The sequence below is a fragment of the Physella acuta genome, unplaced genomic scaffold (genome assembly GCF_028476545.2).
Source record: "Physella acuta isolate Inbredline_101_S28 unplaced genomic scaffold, ASM2847654v3 ptg001441l, whole genome shotgun sequence".
Classification (NCBI taxonomy): Eukaryota; Metazoa; Mollusca; class Gastropoda; family Physidae; genus Physella; species Physella acuta.
The window spans coordinates 254331-278950 of NW_026732956.1; the positions used below are offsets into that span (position 1 = coordinate 254331).

The 24620-nt window shown below is 32.2% G+C and overlaps 2 protein-coding genes and 1 long non-coding RNA gene across 3 annotated transcripts; 1 reads left to right on the forward strand and 2 right to left on the reverse strand.

The window, feature by feature from the left end:
- Positions 1-300: 300 nt before the first annotated feature.
- On the reverse strand, positions 301-5511 carry LOC131927849 (chitinase domain-containing protein 1). The gene is made up of 12 exons (XM_059283718.1): positions 5359-5511; positions 4140-4286; positions 3770-3919; positions 3546-3678; positions 3263-3304; positions 2861-2967; positions 2318-2379; positions 1947-2039; positions 1624-1722; positions 1290-1463; positions 1112-1192; positions 301-696 (listed from the first exon to the last, which is right to left on the reverse strand). The coding sequence occupies exons 2-12, from the start codon at positions 4263-4265 to the stop codon at positions 555-557; spliced, it is 1209 nt and encodes a 402-aa protein (XP_059139701.1). The 5' UTR covers positions 4266-4286; positions 5359-5511; the 3' UTR covers positions 301-554.
- A 258-nt stretch (positions 5512-5769) lies between these two features.
- LOC131927829 (uncharacterized) lies at positions 5770-6452 on the forward strand. The gene is made up of 2 exons (XR_009383695.1): positions 5770-5934; positions 6294-6452. It is a non-coding gene; the product is annotated as an uncharacterized LOC131927829 (long non-coding RNA).
- Positions 6453-6674: 222 nt separating this feature from the next.
- Positions 6675-22284, reverse strand: LOC131927830 (oligopeptidase A). The gene is made up of 18 exons (XM_059283687.1): positions 22170-22284; positions 13031-13194; positions 12772-12911; positions 12509-12577; positions 12090-12250; positions 11828-11932; positions 11421-11609; positions 11147-11248; positions 10871-11011; positions 10664-10760; positions 10332-10398; positions 10157-10237; positions 9871-9992; positions 9421-9625; positions 8870-8945; positions 8360-8507; positions 7793-7872; positions 6675-7683 (listed from the first exon to the last, which is right to left on the reverse strand). Exons 1-18 carry the CDS (start codon positions 22271-22273, stop codon positions 7566-7568), a joined length of 2169 nt encoding a protein of 722 aa, XP_059139670.1. The 5' UTR covers positions 22274-22284; the 3' UTR covers positions 6675-7565.
- Positions 22285-24620: the final 2336 nt, after the last annotated feature.

A 24620-nucleotide genomic window follows, 5' to 3' on the forward strand; every position in this document is an offset into this window, starting at 1 on the left:
TATCGCCTCTTTTTATATAATCAACATATAAAACATCTTAATTCCTATTATAAGCACAAGTCATACAGGTAAAATTGTATATACCTTAATTGAAAAAATAAGTTTCATATATAAAGCCATGTGTTGATTGCATATTAATAGGAGTGATATATTGGTAAAGAACATTGCTCTTTTATCAATTCCTAATTGTCTTAGTAAATGGTTAATTGTGAAATGATGGATTGTTGGGGCCAAAAAAGATACTATGCAAAAATGGAGAATTATAATTGTATTAAAATAAGTATAACAGGCAGGCCTACATTATTTTAAAAATATATTTAATTGCTTAACATTTAATACAATTTGACATTAAAAGTAAAATGTTTAGCGAAAGCAAACACTTGTAACACAGATTCACACAATTACATATATTCAAGACAGCCGCTACATAATCAAAAATGAATCTTTAAAAACAAAATTCATTAAGCATCATTATATACCTTATTACAACATTAGAGTTCATTAAAATTTATACTTGGATATATTTTTTTTTTAAAAGATGAATAAAATGTTTATCAAAGCAAATCATAAAAATAATCTAAGCCTTGTCCGATCTCCCATATCGAGATTCCAGTTCCAAGTTCTCTGGCAAGATTGAGACGATCCTGAATAGATTTTAGAGATGGATAAACCATGCTGAATCTACCTTTACTGTCCCTGAAATAAATTGTAGACAAAACATCAATTTTAGTACTGTTTTTGAAAAATAAACAGTAATTGAATTAGTTAAAAAATATAACCTTAAATTAAAAACAATCTGGAATTATTTTAATGTTTTAAAAATGTTTTACCATCAGTAAGGAAAAAAAATCACTAGCAATTAAAAATGATAATTGCTTATACTAGAAGTAAAATTTTAGTATGTAAGATTGGTTTTTTGAAAAATATTGCGATACAAATTACTGATGAAACAAGCCAAATATTGTATTGATAGTGTTGATATCTTAAAATTAAATAGTGCCTCTTTAGTTGGATGGACAGAAAATCATTTATACAACTATTAATGCAATTAATGTAAAAAAACTGAAATAGTGACTAGAGTTAAAAAAAACTGAATCTTTCAGTAACTCACGTGTAATCAAAGCTATGCTCAGCTGCATGATTACTCCAGTTAATATTAGATGACTTAGATTTCTTTAGATTTTCTATAAATCTGCGGAGATGATATCATAATTTAACAATGTAAAAAATAAAATTATTTTAAGATAAAGATATACCAGTTGTTTCGATACCAAAAGTATTTTACTTACTGTGTCCCTATAATATGTTCACCATTTGATAAAGAACTGTCTTCATTTACAACATAACGCAAGCCATAGAAATTTAGCCCAACAAGTAACTTTTTTCTAATTGAAGAATCTTGTTCTGGAGCCAACTTTAGAATACAATCTTTAACCCACAACAGTGGACTATTGGGACCAGGTCTGGAAATTATATTTTCAAAATTAACCTAAACTGTTTTACAATTTATATTTTATTATAAAATACTACATGATTTAGTTGATTTTTAAAATTGTATTTATTTATATATGACGTACATTATTTAAAATTATAGTTTGAAAGAAGATTATTACATACTAGTACCTGTTTGGACCAGAAAAGTCATAAGTCATCAGACTAAATTTGTCAACATTTTTCTCCATAGCATCAACATCTTCTTTACTAATAAGGCCTTCCACATCTCTGTCATTAAATTCAAATCAACATAATTTTTGAAAATTCTATGAAAACCCTTATTAGTATTAGTTGTTTTCTTCTGTTACACTGTATTTTTTATTTAATTTAAGGGAAACATCAATTGAATAATTAAAATTGTTTTTAGCCAATCAACTTATCAATTACTAGGTGGTAGCTTTTAACATAATTACAGGAGGAAATAAACAGTATAAAAAAAGCACTTTTAATACCTTCCATAAAGAGGAGGAGGTATAACAATGATAAGTTCTTTATTTGCAGAATGGAACATCTCGCCCATATGGTTTATTAAATGTACCAGCTCCCTGAAAAAAAAATTGTTTCCTTTTGAATTTAATAACAACACTAATAATGTTCAGAATAAGGAAGTAATGAATGAATTCATATTTTAAATAACTAATGGTAAACAAATAGATTTTAGTTATCAAAATTTTTCTCATGAATAGTAATACCTTATAACATTATAAATAAACTTAGGGCCTACCACAAATTATGAGTTAAACAAAGAGTGCTTTAAATTTTTTGAGACAGAAATTTAAAATAAACAACACTTTTTACAGGATAAATTAACAATAGACCTTACTTCCTTTGTTTTCCCCCCAACTGTGACCATATTTCAATCACAGCCCCAGGCCATTTATAATTCTGTGAAGAATAAAAATAAATTATACACATATAACACAAATAAAGCATTTTAAACTTCAAATGTAGCATCAATATCTACATTGTAATTGACTTAATTATTAATATTTATATTAAAAATGCTTTAAATGCAGAAAAATGTATGTAGTTTTAAAAATACTTTACCAATATAGGTTTTAAAAATGTACATTAGATGCAGTAAAGTAAAGAACATGTGCTAAAAAGGGCCATTTGCACTAATGCTCACTAAAGTTTTCTGTTAAAATTACTAAAATATCACTCTTGTAAGATGGAGATATGTTAGTGTGATAAAAACTTCAAAATCTGCAGGGATATTTTTCTCAACAAATAACAGTAAAAAGTATTTAAACAGCAGATTTGAGTTTTACTTAGGAAAAAACATTTATGATTAAGGCTTTAGATCTTGATCAACTTAATGTTTTAATATATTATATGGTAAATTTTACTTTCATTTAAAAGCTACCTTTAATGTGTTAATAATTGTTTCAATACAGTCTTCCATTGCATCTTCACTTTTAAATACTGCATTATAATCATCAGCTGTCCACCCATCAAAAAGAATTCTTGGAACTAAAAATTATACAAATAAAATTAACAATATTACCCACATAAAAAATGTTGCCCACTTATAAAAATCATATTGTTACTCTATGTTAAAATTAAGAGGATCAAACTCAAAATACCTAAAAGATTTCTAAATTACTAGAGGTACAAAGATGGGTGAAATTTTTTACAAGATTTTAGATTGAAAATATTGATGTTAAATAGAAGAACTTAAATCAAATACAAAACTGAAATGTCTGGCTACCTTACATATGATAAATATATCTAAAACTAAAGTAAAAATTAAATAATATCAACTGACCTAATTGAGTCTTGCGCCCTTGTATAACATCTGAGATCCATCCTTAATAGAATTATAAATAGTAAGCTTACACTAAATTTTAAGTCTGCTTAAAAGTAAAAGTATTCCCTTAAATGCTTACTTTAGAATAGACATTATTTACTTTGTTGGATAATAAAATTTGTCTCCTTAAGTGTATTTAAGTTTTGCTGAGGGTTAGTTTAACAGAAACTAACAAATGTCACAGGTACTCTATTAAAAGTTTACATAAATTTTACTGATTGGAGAATGTTGTTTCACTGACCTTTGTCAACATCATGAGTTCCATGAATTTGAAATGCCCCACCAGGCTGTCTTTTTATCTGAAGCCAAACTGGTGAAACAAAGTTAAATTTTGCTCCAAAAAGTTTAGCAATATCATAACCATGGTTGTTCCACTGAAAAAAATATTTAAAAATTATAACTTATACACATTCAGATAAAAGATTTAACAAATTTAATATAAAAAAGCCCAAACTACAAACTTACCGGTGTGACGTAGGCAAGAGTTTCTCCCTCAAAATTCTTTACCTCCCTGTCTCTATCAAAATACAATGAATGTTCTCTGATTATATCTCTTATTGTTAAACTTTTAGTGACAAGCCCCCTATCCACAACATTCTTATCAGCAACTTCAACCTATGAAGTAGAATGTAAAAAAAGTGTGAAATTTCTATGCATTTACAAATCTCATCAACAGACATGATTTAAACTAGTTTTATTTAAACTAAAAGGTTATAATTAGATAAAGAATTAAGTTTAAAAGAGAGAAAAAAAGGATTTTTTAAAGGATTTAAATTAAAGTATATTTAATAACTTCTTTATGCTTATTAATAAAATTTTACAAGTTTAAATTCACTTTTGATTCCTTTTTTTTCTTTCCTCGTTGACTTTTAGAAAGTGTCCCTTGAACATCCAAAAGTAAGCAGCTTAGCAACACCAAGGTAGACAAATGCCAGGAAAGAGATCTAAATCCTGTACACATTTTTTATTTTATGCAGAGGAACTGAAACAAAAAAATACTTTTATTTTAGGGCTTCCCTAGTCTTGATTTCATTCTTGCTGATCATGGCACATCTTTTGAATTAAGAAGCAGTCATCCTATACCAATTAAAACAAGCAGCATCTAACAATGATATGACAGGTACTTTGTGGCTGGAGTGTCTGGACACTACCACTGGTAGAAGAAATAGGGCTTGCACCCTGTACCCTGTTACCTGCAATAAAGTAGTAGGCTGATTTTCATAATTACCCTAATTTAGGCCTAATTTTTAACTAACTAAACAAGCAATGCACTTCTAGGTCTAGCGCTTGGCTTGGGCAGTGAGATAGATATAAACAAACAAACAAGGAAGTTGTGAATCGAAGTGTCTAATAACTAATTCATGAAACATGTAGATTTACTATTTAGAGTTTTAGATTGTTTTTAGATCTAGAATATAGAGTAAGTTCCGCAATCTATCAGACATAGCGGAAAATTCCGAACTCCAGATTTTCATTGGGCGTTATTTCGTAACCGTTTCACACGGAAACAAACCGAAAGTGCTGTGTTACTCAGCTGCCATTCTACTCTTATATGTACGAGTCATTTTGTATTCCTACATATAGACTTTGAGATACTCATGTTTCAGTGACGACCCTCCTTGCGATATTTTTTCCCCTGCGGCCGCCTGCCCCTGTATTTTATATGTTTTGATCAAATTTTAATAATTGAAATAAATATTTTACACTTTTAAATGTGTTGTTGATTGCATTATTAATTAATAGATTGCCTAAATTACTCTAAAACCTAGATCTAAATCTAGTTCTAAATTTTTAAGTTTAGCCTCCTACTCATTAATGATTAATGAATTAATCTGCTAGTCTACTACTAGACTATTAAAAACTATATAGATCTAGATCTATCTGATATCAAGATCTACACATTTTTTATAATTTAATTTTGTACTGACTAGACTCTCTCTCTAGTCTCTAAACTCTAAAATTAAAATCACTATTTTTTAGTTATTCAGTTCTTGATGATTTTTTTTCTGGAGTTCCAGAATCAGATAATCCATGCACAGATGATGCACACGTACCAGTGTAAAATGTTTTCTGGTTTCCTTCGACGTCGAATTTAAATTATTTATGCACCTCTACATCATAACTCGGTGAAAATCAATAGAGTTCGAGGTGGCATAAACCAAAACTTGTAAAGAACTGATAAGTTGCAGACGATGCATAGGAACATAGAGATCTTGAAACTTCAATGCAAATGAGTACATAAAAATAAGTCGTTCTAAGCACCAAAATGTAAAGAAACTGTACATCGGACGTGCAGAGGTTAATAAATATTGTATGTGCGTATTCTCCGGGCTGCATGAACTTTCGGGAGGGGGGGGGGGTGGTGCGGACAACATTTTCCGGGGGAGCGGACATGTATATGTTGTTAATATATCTATGTAATTTCCATTTACTTTGGGGGGGGGGGGGGGGGAGAAACTGTCATTATCACCCAAGCCCCTCGTGACACATTGAGAATGCAGCCATACTAATAGTAATTAATACGTCTTCAACTACGAATGTTTTTTTGGGCGATCACCCTAAGCTGGGTCGAATCTAGATCTACCACTTTCCAGTCTCTTTTTTCCTCATTGTCAAAAGATCTTTATCCTGTAAGTTATCCATATTATTTCTTTCTGGGTTTAAATGTAATAAATAGGCCTACCCGCTACCTGACTGGCAAATCTTGGTTTGAGTAATGTGTATTCCGATCTCTCTATTACGTTTTTTGAACATCTTGGAAAATAGTGTTTGACCGGGGTTTTCCCAAAGTTGGCAGTGTGATTATTGTGTAGAGGATTCTGCTTCTGGTTCAGTTAAAGTAGGCTACCCCTTTAAACATGTTCGTCCATGGGGCAGGTGAAGTAGAGTTCACCTGATTCTATAACCTTAACATATGAAAGGATAGTGTGATCAGCACTATGTCCAGCCGCTATTGACTTCTGTAATGAGAGTCATTTATCTATCATAGCTGGTTGGACTCAAGGATGTGATACAGATCTGCAGTCAAGACATTCAGGCTAGAAGTCCAGAGCCCTACCGTTCCATGCTAAAAGTTGGTGATTGATATCTTTTCTCACTTCCACCTGTGTTCACATGTAGCAATGCTGTTGGCATGACAGAAATCATGGTGAGGGATCTAAGTAATATTAAGTAATAATAACTATTTATTACTAAAATTCTTATTCATATAGTTGCTCCTTAGAATTGACTATAAGATGGTTGCAAATAAAACATTTTTACAAGCTTTGTTCAATTTTATGTAAGTCAACTACTTCTTTACATAAAGAATTTTGTGAGCTGGAAGAAGAGAAACACATCACAAACTCAGACTAGAAAAAAATGTCACATTTAATTTTTTAAAAGTAGTTTTATTCGTCAATTTACATCAAACATAAACTTTCAATAACAGATACTCATGTAGAAAGAAAAATTAACATTTTACAATCATTCACATTTTTAAAGAAGTTTTCAATATGTATTAATGAACTTCTTTTAGAAAGGGTGTCTAAAAAAAAAACTGGACGCATTTAAATTTAATACCTTTCAAAGATGTTATTATTACATTTAATATCTAAAAGAATTTTCATTTTTTTTTTTTTAGATTATTACCATATGCCTACCTCTGAAATGAAATTTACAATAAATCTACAATTTAAAAGTAATATTTTTGATAGATTTTTAAAATGTATCAATTAAAATTAGTATGAAGAATAGAAAGGAGGCTGATCTATTTCCCACAGTTAAACTAAGCTTTCTCAAAACATATCTAAATCTCATTGTTTGAATGAAATAAGAATATTGACAAAGTAATTGGATACAGTAGTATTTGTAGGAGGAACCAGATGTATGCATCTATATGATGTATATAAATGAATAAATATTTACAATGAAAATGTATTTAACAAGTCAATCCCATTCTGTGTTTCTTTAAATAGATTTTTAAAAGAAAGTATTTAAAAAACAGTATTGCTATGTGTTTAGATTTTTAATAAAAAAGAAAGAGTTTTTGAAACCATTTTATGCGCAAAATAAAGAATTCATTACAATAAAAGATCTTTAAATGTCACTTTTTAATAAAAAAATATTTATAAATAATTAGAATTACCAGAAAATAATATTTTTTTTTCTTACTTGTTCATGCTCACATAAAAATCGAATGGCTAAAAGCTGTTTTAATTCACAGTTTGAAAATGCAATGACACTCAAACGCAAAGCTTCAATACTAAAATCACAGAGGTTCTCAAGAAGAAAAATTTAAAGGTTGTAGAGAATTTATTGATGGGTCACGACCCCTGAATTTACGAAAGACTTCATTAGCAGGTACTCCACCTCCACTTGACAAGTATGTTTCTCTGAATCTGAAAACAGTGAATCAAATATGCTATTAAGATAAAAGAGACAAACCATGTAACTTAAATTGCAATGTATAGAATAAGCTGTTAGAAATGTATAAATGTATAAAATTACCTCCTCCCTAGTGCTTGTATTTCTTTGTCATTATTAAGACCAACCTCTTTGAAGGCAGCAAATAAATCACAAGCAATCATCTGTAAAAAGTAAAAGAAAACTCTCTCATTAAAACTGTCTTTCATATGAAAACAAGGTAATGTTTGTAGAACCTAAACCATGAAGATTTCAAGAACATAATCATCACCATCTTTTCCCACTAGTAACCAAGACACATGGGGCAGATGAAGTAGTTCATCAGCTTCAATCTCCTCTACAAATAATGTAGTCAGCACTATATCCGTCAGACTAACGGATAGCATACTGACTTGAGCCTGGGATTTGCACTCAAGACTTTCGGTTTAGCAGCACTCAAGAACATCATCAGATGACATTAATAGTTTAACAATATCAAATTCTAAAATAATCTCTGCTAATTACTTTCTTTAGGACACTTATATAAACATAAAATCATAAGATAAGAATTATTTGTATATCTCTACCCTATACATGTAACATTTTATCCAGTGTCTAATAGACTATTTTAATAACCTTTTTAAAAGTTGGCTTAGGATAAAAAATCATTACCTCAGACCATTTATGAGAATAATATGCTGCTGGATACAATTCACAGAAGATAGGTGTCATTGAGCAAGGCAGGTTGTCATTTTCATCCAAAGGAAAAGGTAAAAATTTACTCCACAACGTTGACATAATTGCTTTCCAATGTGATTTTCTATATGCAAAAATTTTTTTCAAATCAATATGAAATCTACTACAGATTGTAAACTATTGAATGTGCTTAGATTTTAAATCTATCAACAGTGGGGCTAGTATTTGATCATTAACTAAAAGTCTCCAGTTCATAGAATATCCCTGAAAGTAGAACTACATAGGTCAGACCACAGGTCAACTCTACTTCATATGCCATATGGAATATAACTAAACTAATTTTTTTCTAGTTATTGATGATTAAATAAGGTCGTGTGAGAAAAGCAATAATTATAAAATAAATATTACTTCCTTGGTTGTCTGGAGAAATGTATAGGTATGAATTGAACTTAAAATCTTGAAGATAAGCTATCGTTTTCTACTTACGTCATATATATTTCCATATCAAAAGCAGAAATGTAGAGCTGATACATCATATCAAAATTATAAGAATGGTTGCTTGCTGATGAAGAAATAAATTAGTATGGTTCATTTTTTAAATGTAGGCAGCAAATATTCAAGGTAAATTTTTTTTATCTAGAGCATTACCTGCCTTCCCATCATTACCACTTGATGAATAAAAGCACACCTTTAGTAATACATATTATACCTAACCATATCCATCTCCCTAACCTATCCATTTATCTGTTTCTAAATGGTTGGGATGGGGGAGTGACAGGGGTAATGTCTTACTGCAGTAGTTTGAGCAGAGACAAGGTGATGTACAGGAGAAGGTGAGTTAGACACACTGACAAAGGGGGCAGGGGCATTGTCCTGCTCCTATTTCCATCCTAGTTCTGACTCTAACCCTCACTTATTTTATAAGAACCAAAGTTAAATAATAATGTTAAGTTTAAATGAAATTGCTTTTCTTTGGTTAAATAAAAGAATGCTACTTATGTATTTACATAAAATATACAGTTGTCTGCATTACAAACCTTCTAAAGCATTCCTTAACAAATCATCTGGTATTTTTTCCTGAGTTTGCCAGTGCCCACTGAGAGATTTGATAACACTTGGTACTGTTAACCACTGACGCATAAACTTTGCACACACTTGTACTGCATCCCATTCAATATTCTTTTGACCAGATATTTCACTATAGGGGACTGTAGTCAGTAATTGCTGAAGACCATGACCAAACTGAAAGAAATGTTGAAAAATGTGTAAAGATTTTTAATAACATTGTGCATTTTCACGTCATTATTTAAAAAATTGAATTCTGAGACAAGTTGTTGATTTTTAACTTTTAATTCTAAAAATAATGAGAACAGTCCTGGAATGACAAAACACCATATGCCTAAGAGATTTTTTAAAAAACTGAAACAAAAATGGTACTATAAAATAAATGAGTTTTAACAATGCAAGTTATCCATTAATCAACACACCTCATGAAACAGTGTCTGCACGTCTTCAAACCTCATTAGGGCAGGATCAGATGAAGTAGGAGGTCGGGGAATTTTCAATGAGAGATAAGAATAGGGCCAAGTTTTCATCAACTCACTTTTTTCTGTTTAGTGAAATTTATTTTATAGCGATAAAAATATATGTAAATACAAATTGTATCCCAATAAATACATTTCACTGTGATTAAGTTTAAGGTATATATTATAAGTATTTAGTGGTATGATAATGGCAAATAAATGTATTAATTTATTTGATTGCTAATAGTACCTCGACCAACATCCATGTATGGTGCAGATGTTTTCTCTGGCCTTGAAAAAGCATCAAAGTAAAAAGAACTGATGTGATTTCCTGAAAGAATTATTTCAATTTTAAAAAAGCCATTTTTAATAGTCTAGAAAGATATATAGAGAATGTTTTTTTAAAATACACAAAAAACTCTTACCATCTTCATCATTTATGTTGAAAAATCTAACATCAGAATGCCATAAATCAATACTAGGTGTAACCTCCTGAGGGGGAAAAAAAATGCAATAATGTATTGTTTAAAAAACTATTATTGACAAAAATGATAGCAACAATATTAAACTATGATAAAAAATAAAACCATGGATAGCTATGGCAAAAAAATATGATTATGTTAAAATATCTTTTTAAACGTATTATCTAGGTAGCTTCCCTTTGCTTGAGAACATGTTTATATATATATATATATATAGATATATGTATATATGGGGATAGGGGTCTCATGAAGAAAGAGTTAATAACTCAACTTACCTCAAATGTTATTCCAAAAAGTTTTGTGCAAAGATCAAACAAACCCAACAACACTGTGTTTACAGGGAAATACTCAGCAACTTTTTCTTTGTGTTGTCTGTCACAGATATTTTAAGATTGATAAAGCACTAAACATCTCTTTTATTTTTAAAGAAATAAAACAACAAAAATTCACGAGTGTTTTTAAGAGCTTTTTTAAAATCTCACCCATAAAGATGCTCTTTCTGTCGTCTTTGCCAGTAACTCATATCACACATTTCTAAAGAATGCTTAAAACCTTCAGACTCAGCAAACTTCTGTAATTGGGCTACTTCTTCAAAAAAGATGGGTGCAAATCTTTGCTTTAGTCTGTGAAATAATAATGTAGACAACTAATTAGTATCTTCATATTATTTTGTTTAAATTTTGAAAAAAATGTTATTTTAAAAGTTTTCACTATGGAATAATATTTTTAAAAATTCTAAGTAAAAAGTTTCGGCCTACGTTTCTATCATACTGAGGACATTCTCTGCAGAGTTTGCCATTTTGGTCTCCATTGACATCTCCACAAAATTACTGTACCCAAGCATCTGGGCTAAGTCTAACCTAAAATTGAAGGTACAACAAATATGATACAATTAACAGATTTGAGTTTAGGTATTCTCATCCAGTATGAAAGTATGATGTCTTTTAATGAAATAAAACAAGGATCCTAATTTTTTAAAGGATCCTAATTTTTTAATTACATATTAATGCTTGAGTTTTTAATTGAAATTACCTGTGTGTTCTAAGTTGTTCAATAAGTTTATTGTTGTTTAAAAAACTACTAGCATAAGAAACTGAAGCACGGTTGTGATATGCATTCCACAAGTTCCACCTGATCATTCTGTCATTACAGTAAGCCATCATAGATTGATAGCAAACTGGCTGCAGTGTTGCTCGCCAAGGGCCTTTAGTTGGATTCATCCTTTGTAAATAGTATTTTGGGTATACGTTTAAATATGTAATAATAGTTGTCAAACACAAACTGATATTCTATATTACATAGAATTAGGAGAAAATAGAAAAAAATCAATGTCTATAATAATCAAAACAAGGAAATGGGCAATTATTTTAAAGAAGAAGTGTTTTTAAAATAAATAATTGCTATAATTTACTTTTCAAACATAATATTGGGCATTTTACCGATCTTTAGACATTTGAGTCAATAGTGGCCATGGCATTTCTTCCAGACTTTTGAAGTCTGTGACATCATGTGAAAACATGTCTGTGGATATTCGCACTTTATTTCTGCAAAGTACAAAAAGCATACATTCAAAAAGATCGTCAAAATGTTTGATTAATTTCAGATTAATATTGACATGAATGTTTAAATAATTCTGACAGTTACAAATAAGCAGAAATTAGTTTGGGAGAGCTTAATAAGCAAATAACTTATTTTCATTGCCTGAAATTATTTCCCTCTTGTTTTATTAATTTGGCAATTTCTAGAAGTTGTGTTTTTTCTGTTGAAGACAACTCCATTCCATTTAACTTTCCTTCTAAAAGGTATAGATCAACAAGTCGTTTCTGATGAGCAGTAAGGTTGCTACGGTTGGCATCCAACTCCTTTTTAAAAGAGTAATAAATAATAAGTTCATTGTAATTTGAGCAAAGTAAAATACAATTTTTTAAAAATAATACATTTCAACTAACCCTAAAATTAGGAAAATTATTCACTTTGTAAACATAATACATTTTGGACACCCATGAAAATAGTATGTATAATAATTAGGTTCAGTTATCATAGTTTAATTACAAATACACTAAGAAAAACAAGGAATAATTTCTGATTTTAAATTAAGGTTGGAAATAAAATAATTATACTTTAAAAGCATAATACAATGTGTCTTTAACCCATCTTTCATTCTTTGCTCTTTCAATTTGAGGATGAACCTATAAAAATAAGAAATAAAAAAAAAATATTTAAAAACGTTTGTGTTGTTAATGCTTTTTAAAGTAATATTTATGTATTGTACATTGGTTAATATTATATATATATGTATATATATATATACATATATTTATACATATATATGTACACAAAATTTGACAGAAATCAATTTAATGATGAAAAAAATATAGGCTACCCTTAAAAAAGTTTTATTGTACTCTTCAGATACTGCAACATAGTTTAAATTTTTCACTGTTGCCCATGCTGTGTTGAGTGGAATAACTATTTCTTCAAGTGGATGATAAACTTCTTCAAATGTTTTGCCTTTTTTTAAATCTGATAAATAGATATTAAAAAGTTTACAAAACAAATAAGAAAATAACCTAGAACTAAAATTTTGTTGCTTTTCAAATTTACTATAAATGTAAGCTTTTAAATTCATAAAACTGACCTACCTTTCAAGTTCTCAATGTGAGATTCAAGTTTTGTTTCAAATTCAATGGCGAGTTTAGCACAAGCTGCAACACATTTTTTGGGCGTAATCTCAGAGAATTGTGGAAGTTGATCTGTTCTCATCACAGCATTTGTTTCAGCTGTGTCTGGGGGAATTTCAGGCAAACTGAAACAAATATTTTTTGGTTCTTAGGTTTACTCACTTAACATATTAGAAAAGTAAATTTAAAACATGAAACTAAGTATGTAGTGATGATAACAGTGGCTCAGATGGTATCACAAATCTCTAAGATATTAAATATTTTGGCCCTCTGGCCTGTGGTACTCCATCAAGTAGTCCAATTTGAAGTTAACTAATTATCCACAGCACATACTGAACTGAAAAACTAAATTTTGCATTAAATATAAATTTAAACAATTTAAAATACATGTAAAAATACACCATAGGCCAGTAATGTGAGATTATTTCAGTTGAAATGAGTGTTGCAAAAAGTGCTTTTATAAGTAGTTAAAAGTAGTAAAAAACCATGCTTGCAAAGTCTTCAAGATGAATTTATGAAATGGTTAGGACTAGGTTCTACTAGATAACTAGTACTAGATTTACATATTATATCTTATTAAGAAAGCGGAGTATGGATATTACGATATCCAACAATACACTCTTCCATAGATGTGATAAGTAAACTTGAGTTGTTAGAACTTTCATGCTAGTATTGTCATACTGTTAGGGGTTGACATTAGCAAATTAAAATACTATTTTAATAATCTACTTTTGACTTCATAGTAGCAGTTAAAAAAAAAACTTGAGCCTGAAAAAATTCAGAAATTTAATCCTTTAAGTATAATATTATAAAAGTTGCAAATTCTGATAACTTGAAAATATTTTTGTGTGTTTAAAGTCACAGTTCTATTTCTATTTATTTTCATCAAGCCTAAATTATAATCTGAAGTTACAAACATTGATACTTTTAAATTTTGCCAACAAAATTTTTAATAAAATTATAGCTGATTTTTTAAAACAACATGATTTAGTTATGCCATGTTTATTAATAGTTTCAGTAATAAAATGTAAAAAACAAATTGTTTAGTAAAGCCCAACAAAAACCTCACAATAGTATTTATAACCATATTTTTTGCATACACCGCACATGATTTAAATTTTTTTTAAATAAACTAATTGAGACTGTTCACATGGTTGTCCATTCATTAAAAATATTTTTTCCTTAATATAGTTTAGTGAAGTGAGTCTAGTCTGTAGTGTACTACCTACTTCAGTTAACTTTAGTGCTTGGATTACACTCCCGTTTTATGCAGCACTTCTAGTTTTCCCCCATTAATCAAACATCAAGAGTTTGCCACTACGCAATTGCTAGCTTTTTGGCTATTTTTATTTTCTCTGCTCTTGGGAGGTCAATTTTAATGTTGTAATAGTAATAATTTTTTAATAAAAAGATGGACATTTTGTGATTACATTATTTTGTTTTTAGTCTTCATCAATTATTCAAGATGGAGTACTTTCATGAAAAAAAGGAATATTTTAGCCATTAAATATTGTTTATTTATAGCCCTATTTGATTTTTACACCTCTTTTCTCTATTACAAGTTGTTTAGACACTGCACAGATATAGAAATAAGCTGTACACAGTTGTCACTATATTGCAATCACTGTTGCACAACATATTTATATACATACTAGAATACCCGTCATCCGTTGGATAACTGTGGGTTTCGGGGGTCATCCATCAAAAAACATCACGTCTGTCACTCAGAGGCATAGCGACCCTTCCCGGCGCCCGGGGACAAACTTTTCGATTTGAACCCCCCCCCCCTCCCCCCCCCCCCAAGATTTCGATTTTCAACCCCCCCCCTCAAACTTTTGATGTGCACCCCCCCCCCCCCCCCACTCAAACTTTCCATTTGAACCCCCCTCAACCTTTCAATTTATTTTTCCAAACCATTTTGGCGCCCCAACATATGTCCCCCCCCGCCCCCCCCCCCTTCCCCCTCCTCCCCCCTCCTCGCTACGCTACTGCAGTGTCACTTATCGTCACAAAAAACAGACCCCACATTCAAAAATATGTTTTTTATCTTTTAAAAACATCGAAAACAACGATTTCGGACTATTCTTCATATACTGACGTCACAGGTGACCTACTCAACTCTACTTCACCTGCCCAGTGTCCCGCCACGTCTCAGACAACAAAAACGATTCCAGCCGAGCATGTCTCTGACCACACTATCCCTTCATTTGCTTAGGACAAAGAAACAGATGAACCCTACTTCACCTGCCCTGTGCCCCGCGAGGTCCTGATAGTCAACCTTATCATTCACATATAGGGCTTAAGAAAAAATAATTGAAAACGTAAAAAAAAAAAAAAGTTCTATTAATGTTTATGACACTGACTTTAAAATTTAGCCTTCATTCTCCAAAGCAAATTTTAAAATGCTTTTCTGGCATATCTAGCCCTGGCCACCTATACCATGTTTAAATAATGTGAACACCCGCCATTTTGCTCGTGGTAAACATGGCCTAAAAATGGTCGGAAGTCATGCGTCCGGTCCGTACGCCATATTGTTGTTAGCAGCCGACCACGCCTCCAAGTTAGTGAGTAATCCTACTATATCTAGATATAGAACCTAGATAACAAAAAAATCCCATGTATTCTCGAATTAGATGATCATTGAAGCTAAACAAAGATTTATATAAAATAATTAAGGCCCGAAATAGATTCTAGATGTAGAATTTACATTAAGTCTAGATCTAGAATTTACATTGAGTCTAGTGACCTAGATCTAGAATCTAGGCCCTGCCCTAGGCTAGATTCTAGATTCATAACTATTAACTATTAACTTTCCTTCGACAGCTGATCTTTAGATCTAGAGAAATTTATTGTAAAACTAAATGAAAAAAGACAGTTTAAAATTGATATAAGTGTTGGAACGTAATAAATACAGCAAACGGACGTATTGTTTAAGTTATAGCCAGCAGAAAATTAGCTTTGTAACGCGTTAAACTTTTGAATGGGCCACAAAGTCTATGATGGAGTCCGCCATTTTTATTGTACCAAAAAAAGTAAACACATCAAGGGACGTCACTATTCCCACAAAGTTTAGTCAATGTTTTAACATTTTTTTAAAAAATGGGTTAATCTACCTATGAATAAATCAATAAATTAATTAACGTCTTTAAATAAATTTGTGATTATCAGTCTGTCTGCATTAAAAAATTATTCTCTACCTACATACTATTTTACAGCTCTCCAGATAGAGTCGAACATATCACAATACTCGATCGGACAAACAAACAAAAAAATAAATATTCAAACATGTAAACAAACTTGACTTTTAGTAGTATATAGATAGTTATATAGAATAGAAAGTTGAACTCGGAAACTGGTCAGATATTTTTTACAAAGGGGTTCATTATGTTATAATGTATGATTATTGATTATGTTTTGACTTTTTGAGTAAGGGACCAAATATGTAATTGTATGATTATGTTTTAGTACTTTTAGTTTTTAGTTAGAAGTGTTGATTACAGTATTCATGACATTATTCAATCAAGAATCTTTTAACAACACTGTAACGGTAACGGTGTACTGTAGTGAATTTGTTAGGAATCAGTCAATTATGCTTTTTAGGGCAAGAAGAAAAATTCATATTTCAATAAAAAGTTGTTATTATAGCATGAAAATTGGATGAACTATTAGGCCAAGCTAGATCTTTAATTAGAATATCTTAGTGTTAGTTAGGAGCAAGCTGAAAAGTAGAAAATAAAACAACTAAATAGCGGTGTATGATATGCCATGGGTCGGCTCGTATTTAATATTAAATATTTAGAGCTTAAATCTAGAATAGAAGTATAAATCGAGTGTTGTTACTCATTTACGCAATCTTCCAAACCTTATGAGTATGCAATATGAAAAAAAAAAACAAGAATTAGGGCTTATTGAACTTTACTAACAAAAAAGTTTTAAAAATTTGGCCGATGCCATCGCTGCGATGTTTTCGATGGTACTGCGCATGCGTGTGTTTACAGCTGCAGAGCCATAGCACCAACCCTAATACTATCCCTAACACGATCCCTAACCCTAATCCTATCCCTAACCTTAATCCAGAGGCGAAGCGACCCTTCCCGGCGCCCGGGGACAAACTTTTCGATTTGCATCCCCCCCCCTCAAGATTTCGATTTGCACCCACCCCCCTCAACCTCTCAATTTATTTTTCCAACCCATTTTGGCGCCCCCTAAGGTCGGCACCCGGGGACATATGTACCCCCCCCCCCCCCCCCCCCGCGTTACACTAACGGTAAAACTCCATTTTAGCGTATTTTATTTCTCCGCTGCTTGTTTACCTCCAGTTGAGCGTATTTTATTATAACAACCGAAACACACCAAAACATTAGGAAAACACGATTCATTTATTTGTATTGTATTTTTGTTTTACAAATTAATAAAAATTAATTTAAAAAAAACAAAGAGACTGACTTTGTTTTAGATTTTGATAATTTAGTTTTGTTAAAGTTAAAACTTGAGAAAAATCCAAATTTAGAATATTGAATGTGCAATGTTCGAGTGTCAGAATTTTCATGGCAATGGGTGAAGTACGTAAACGTAACTCACAATTGCAAGTCGGTTAAGTTTGTGTTGTTACAAGTATCTCCCAGGCATGATACTATAAATAAACATTAATGAACTTACAATGACCCCAAAACTGAGGCCAACACAATTTCAAATAGCAATTGCCCGAGCTATGACGTATGCTGATAATTCAATGTCAATGTGAACTCACTGTGAACCCGCGACCGTGTAGTGTAAGGATTTTTCTCCCGCTGACGATTACACGAGATTCGATATTTAATTGGAACAGTTCTAATGCTTTTTATGTTTTTTTTTACCTTTTCTAATTAAAAATCACATTCATTAAAAAATAAGTAGATCTAGTGTTTTCCAGACGTTTTTGTGTGTTTCGGTTGTGTTTATAATAAAATACGCTCAACTGGAGGTGAACGTGAAGCGGGGAATAAAATACTAATACGCTAAAATGGAGGTTTACCCTGCGCCTTAATCCTATCCCTAACCCTAATTCTAGCCCTAACCGAGTCTAGCCATAGATCACTGCTCATGTGCAGAGCTATCTTTTTCCGACTAAGAGGAGACGGGGAGAACAATCTTCTTCCGAGTAGAGTCTAGATCTAATCTAGACCTAGAATCTAGATCTAGTCACTTCAAAAATAAAAAGTTTATAAAAATAAAAAGTTAAAAAGTCGGCTGAAAAAGCAGATCGAAGTAACACTTTGATAATCACTTTTAACGTGATTTTTAAATAAGAGCGCATACAGCTTTTTAAAAGATCTATAGGTAAAATCTTAGTTTAGCGTCGTAAATTCCAACGTAGCTAGTAATGTGCGATGAAGGTAACTAATGAATATTTCTTTCATTTGGCCATATTTATGTCATATTTTACATAATATAACAGATAATTGAATAACAAATCACAATCTAAAACCAAACCAGTCATAAATATCCTGGAATAAACTTTAAACTACCCCGTTCGAGACAACAATGAGTAAACACAAGCAGCGGCCATGTTTCAAAAACAATAATAGACTAGTTTCCCTTGAAAAATTGTCTATTCGCATGTCTTTTGTGTTGATTTTGTGGTTTAATATGCTTGTTTTGTATTGTTTTAATATATGCCTGGGGGTCGTCCATAAATGACGTCACACTCGTAGGGGGAAGGGGGGTCCGTAATTTTGTGACGGTGTGTGGTGAGGGGGAGGGGGGGGGGGGGTCAGATGGTGCTACGTCACACTTTTGCATTATAAAAAAGCAATGTTAGAAAACGAATTTTAGACGTTATTTTGCGTTTTAGATAACTGTTTTAATACATTGTAGTAACAATTGATAAAAATACCCTATTTTGACAGAGTTCAGACAAGATTTTGGAAAAATATAGCTGTTTAAAAAAAAATTCAACTGCAATTTTGAGGGAGGTTGTAGGCTGAGGTGTGACGTCATTTTAGGGGGGGGGTCTGGCTTTTGGTGACGACGTGTGACGAAGGGGAGGGGGGAGGTAAAAATCGTCAAAAAAAGCGTGACGTCATTTATGGATGACCCCCTGTATAGTAATTTTACTTTTTTTTTCAATATAGTTGACATGAATGACTAATAGACCTTTTCAGACTTAATAGTGTGCATCCAAGACCACAACAATTGTTGGGAGGTTGAACTTTTGAACACTTTATTTGCAGTAATCAAATCAATATTAGATCGCTCATAAATGACGTCGCTCTTAAGATAGTAATGACAGCGTGCATGATTACAGAACAAACATATGAACATATTGTTTCAGATAGAAATTGTGATTTGTGGTGGGGAGAGGTTGAGTAGAACTCAGCGATGTGATTTTGGAGACGGGTCAGGTTTTTTTTCTCGTGAAAACAGGGGATGATTGTGGGAGAAAGACCAGCTGTAGAAGTATGACGCGTAATTCATTGGTGATCCATTTTCTCAGTGGGGACGATAGAACTATTAAGAAGGGTCAAGAAATGTAAAAAGCTTGCTGAGTCGCATTTCTTGAACCCCACCTTTTTCATTCCCCCACTTAGTACATCGACACCGAGTTAGCGCTCGCACGTGACGTCATGTACCGGTACCGCCGACCGTTAGGCTAATTTTATATATAAAAAAAAACAACAAGCACTGCCTTTTTGACGCTTATGCGACGTTTAATTTGATTACATAAGTTGGTGTTCATTAAACAGCCCCTAACACACCTATCACTCGTCCATTTAAACGTACGTAGTTATTTCTGCAAGCTTGCTGCCTATTAAGCTCTCACCGTATAGAACTAGACTACCCATATTAAGCTCCAAAAGAAGCTTGGTGAAAACAGGATGGCCGTCCGATTTTGAAGCTGCTCTGCGCTTGGTCCTAGGACCTTTGACCACAGGTGCTTGTGATCAAACACCAGTTGATAGACCACCTGTGATCATAGACCCTCTGCTGAGAAAACACATGTGGTCAAACCCCCTATGATCAAACCCCCTATGGTCAAAGCCCCTATGGTCAAAGCTCCGCTGTGGTCAAACCCCCTATGGTCAAACCCCCTATGGTCAAAGCACCTGTGGTCAAAGGTCCGCGCACCCTGCGCTTTATAAAAAGCACAATAAACGATAAGATGACACTTATATTAAAGTAAATTTTAGTTCTGAATCTTGAAACATTAAAAGTGATATTCGGAAATTAAGAGCCAGACAGTCAACATGATATTTCAATTTAAGTCCAAGAAAATAAATTTCCTCAAACGATGGAACATTACTAAATTTTCGCGCAGTTTAGCGAAATTGAATTTAAGTATTTACGTCATCTTACAAAGCGCGATAGCCTACTGGTGCTCTAACGCGGCCCATGCTAATGGCCGTATTCCTAACGCCCCGCATTAGACGCGGCTTATTCGTCGGCAGGCATTTGGTGGCAAGTCTTTTTGACGGGGATAATGTGTTAAGTTAAGGCCGTTTTGCCAAATGTTTTGCCAAAACAGCAGGCTTGCAAGATTTGTGATGATTCGTTTTAAGCAAGGTATACGTATAGGCCTACTAATGCTTATTTATCGTTATTTTGATTGAACAAAGCATTATAGAGGTTCTCCATCAACCACCTAGGTATTTTTCCCCGTTCACCTCCTTTCGTGAGACCGACACATCATAAATTGCGGAGCCGCCTGAGTTGACGTCACAAATCTTCACTCACTCCCGTAGCAAATCATATGTGACATCATTTATGGGCAACCCCATATCACTCACTTGGGTACTTGATATTGACAATTTGACAACAAAGGATAACCAAAATGTGTCTGGCAGGTGGAGACTTGCGATCGACCATAATGACAACACGCACTTAAGGGGTGGAGTGGCTGATTATTTTAGATGATGTTTTACGAGGGAAGCTGGTGGATAATACATTTTGTCTCTCTGTATATATAAATGATTACAAACATTTATTGTTGTCAAAATTATGGCTAGAGATCTTAGATAAGGCAGAGCGAAGCGTAATTTTTTACATTAGGGGTCATCCATAAATGACGTCACGCTTTTTTTGACGATTTTTACCTTCCCCCCCCATCCCCTCCGTCACACGTCGTCACAAAAAGCCAGCTCCCCCCCCCCCTAAAATGACGTCACACCTCAACCTACAACCCCCCCTCAAAATTGCAGCTGAATTTTTTTAAAACATCGATATTTTTCCAAAATCTTGTCTAAACTATTACAATTTATTAAAACAGTTATCTAAAACGCGAAATAACGTCTAAAATTCGTTTTCTAACATTGCTTTTTTATAATGCAAAAATGTGACGTCGCAACATCTGAACCACCCCCCCCTCCCCCTCATCACACATAATCACAACACAAAATTACGGACCCCCCCCCCTACGAGTGTGACGTCATTTATGGATGACCCCTTATGACTTGTTGTGACATTGACAACAAAAATATGACGGAGGTTGGGGTTTAATTAAGGTAAAGAGAAGTAAAAAAAATGTCATAAGTTACGATAGAATCACTAATTGATGAAAAGAAAAACCTGAAATGAAAATAGTGAACATTCAAACAATAAGAAAAAACTCAAACTATATAGTAATAGTAAGATCAAATAAACATTAGTAAAAAAAAAAAACGTGATTTAAAACATGGATACAAGTTGCATCTCACAATGCTTCTAGAATTAATAAAGTTGTTTGTTAGGAGATTCAGTTTTTAAAGAGCAGAATTTAAAAAAAAAATGCTTTGTTATACGGACTATACAACAAGACAATCATATTTAAATACATTTTCATACGAATAGAAATGAAAGGGAAGCTACTCTAAATAACATTTTCTTAAGATGGCTGCTGTTTTTAATAGCAAATTTACTATCTCGAACAGGGTTGATAAAAATTAATTTCAGGATATTTAAATTGATTTAACCATAAATGGTGATCTATTATTCAATTATTTATAATATTTTATCAAAATATACGAAAATATACTCATATTTATTATTATTTAATGACATATTCATTATTGCACTCTCTCCTACATTACTAGTTTTGGCCGAATTTACGACGCTAAACTAAGATTTTACCGATCTATAATCTTACAGAACATAATAAGCATTTTTTGAGGCCCGACGGATGAATGATTTTCTTAGATGAACAGAGAGGTACTGAGCCGGAGCTCGACCTCTAGTAAGCACAGCAGCCATTCTGCTAAATTTACTGTGTTGCTTGTCTCCCCTTTTCATTTGTAAAACATGGATTTAAAACGTACTTGTTGAAGGATAGAAAAAAGGCACAAAGCAATTTTTTTTAATTTATTTTTTTTGTGTTGTAATTCTTGTTAAATGAATATTCATCTCACATACTGAAATAGTAAAAAGAATTAAGAGGACAGAATAACAGGAGGAAAAATAATTTGTCTATAATGTATTGATAAAAGTACATGAAAAGAAGCTACGTTGATGACGAACATTTTTTTTTAGAGCTATTGAAGGCGCCTTCTTGAGGTCATCATCTATAATATACTAGATTGTAGCTAGATATATACTTAATGGATGTATCTACTGCCTAGGGTATGTGATCTTCCTGTTGGTTAATCTTCTTTCATTCTTTATTCTCTATAAATGGTTTTATATATATATATATATATATATCTATAATATAATCTATAATATAAGCGGGCTGAGGGTGTGTCAGTCCTTCCTTCCTTCTGTCATCGCTATAGCTTTTGGAACCATAAAAGTAAACATTCGCACCATGCAGTGCTTTTCAGTGCACCGCAGTGTCTTATTATAAGTAATAGAGTAGGGTTTGTTTATATAGCGGCATAGAGCTATTTTATAATTGCCACGGTTTTTACTCTTTCGCATAACGTCAAGAAAATATTAAATACACGCAAACTGCTAAAACGTATTAAAAAGATTAATGTCAAATATCATTTTCGTTTAGGTTCCCAGAAAAAGTGGATACATTTCCATAAAAGTAGGTCGAAAAAACTAATTAATTCAACTTTTTTTTGTGGTAATTTTTTCAAGGGAGGTAATTTGAAAATATATTTAACTCAACAATAATTTAAGTTAATCTTTTTTTTTATTACTACCGCATTGATTAGTCTATGTTAAGGTTCATAATTAAAAGAGAAAAATGTTAAGATTATTTATACTATTTTCTAATTAGTCTATCATTTCTCAAAATCACTATTTTTTGTTTTTGTTTTTTGGTGTTAACAGATGGTGAAATTTTATAATTATAGTATAGAGAATGCTGGAAAGACTCTCTCTAGGCGCGGACGCCTGGGAAAAGCGTGTTTTTCGGTGGTAATTCTAATTACATTGCCAATGTGTTTTCTTAGAACCATAAAAGTAAACACCACTTGCCGTACATTCATTTGCATCGCATTGTTTTATTGTAAGTTATGGAGTAGGATCTATTTATGTGACTTAAATTTTTAATGTTGGAAAGGCTGTCTTTGGGCGCGGACGCCTAAAAAAGCGTGTTGTTTGGTGGTGATTCTAATGTTGTGGTTGTGTTGTTGTTTTTTTTTGGTTGTGTTGTGGTTGTGTTGTGGTTGTTTTTTGGTTGTGTTGTGGTTGTGTTGAAGTTGTGGTTGTGTTGTGGTTGTGTTGCAGTTTTGTTGTGGTTGTGTTGTGGTTGTGGTTGTGTTGTGGTTGTATTGTGGTTGTGTTGTAGTTTTGTTGTGGTTGTGTTGTGGTTGTGTTGTGGTTGTGTTGTGGTTGTGTTGTGGTTGTGTTGTGGTTGTGTTGTGGTTGTGTTGTGGTTGTGTTGTGTTGTGGTTGTGTTGTGGTTGTGTTGTGTTTGTGGTTGTGTTTTTTGTGTTTGTGTTGTTTTTGTTTGTTTTGTTCTTTTCCAAAGTTGGTACATTTAAAAAAGATTTACCGTGGCGGAGCACGGGATGCAGCTAGTCTATAATATAAGCGGGCTGAGGGTGTGTCAGTCCTTCCTTCCTTCTGTCATCGCTATAGCTTTTGGAACCATAAAAGTAAACATTCGCACCATGCAGTGCTTTTCAGTGCACCGCAGTGTCTTATTATAAGTAATAGAGTAGGGTTTGTTTATATAGCGGCATAGAGCTATTTTATAATTGCCACGGTTTTTACTCTTTCGCATAACGTCAAGAAAATATTAAATACACGCAAACTGCTAAAACGTATTAAAAAGATTAATGTCAAATATCATTTTCGTTTAGGTTCCCAGAAAAAGTGGATACATTTCCATAAAAGTAGGTCGAAAAAACTAATTAATTCAACTTTTTTTTGTGGTAATTTTTTCAAGGGAGGTAATTTGAAAATATATTTAACTCAACAATAATTTAAGTTAATCTTTTTTTTTATTACTACCGCATTGATTAGTCTATGTTAAGGTTCATAATTAAAAGAGAAAAATGTTAAGATTATTTATACTATTTTCTAATTAGTCTATCATTTCTCAAAATCACTATTTTTTGTTTTTGTTTTTTGGTGTTAACAGATGGTGAAATTTTATAATTATAGTATAGAGAATGCTGGAAAGACTCTCTCTAGGCGCGGACGCCTG

Excerpts from the sequence above, each read along its gene's own strand:
- LOC131927830 (XM_059283687.1), bottom strand. The coding sequence starts at position 22,273 with ATGGCTGCTGTGCTTACTAGAGGTCGAGCTCCGGCTCAGTACCTCTCT. Across the intron at positions 13,195-22,169 it reads AAAAATGCTTATTATGTTCT|TTTGCCTGAAATTCCCCCAG; the intron begins GTAAGATTATAG and ends TATTTGTTTCAG. Across the intron at positions 10,761-10,870 it reads CAGAAAGAGCATCTTTATGG|ACAACACAAAGAAAAAGTTG; the intron begins GTGAGATTTTAA and ends TATCTGTGACAG.
- LOC131927849 (XM_059283718.1), bottom strand. The coding sequence starts at position 4,265 with ATGTGTACAGGATTTAGATCTCTTTCCTGGCATTTGTCTACCTTGGTG. Across the intron at positions 3,920-4,139 it reads AGAAAAAAAAGGAATCAAAA|GTTGAAGTTGCTGATAAGAA; the intron begins GTGAATTTAAAC and ends TCTACTTCATAG. Across the intron at positions 1,723-1,946 it reads CCTCCTCCTCTTTATGGAAG|AGATGTGGAAGGCCTTATTA; the intron begins GTATTAAAAGTG and ends ATTTAATGACAG.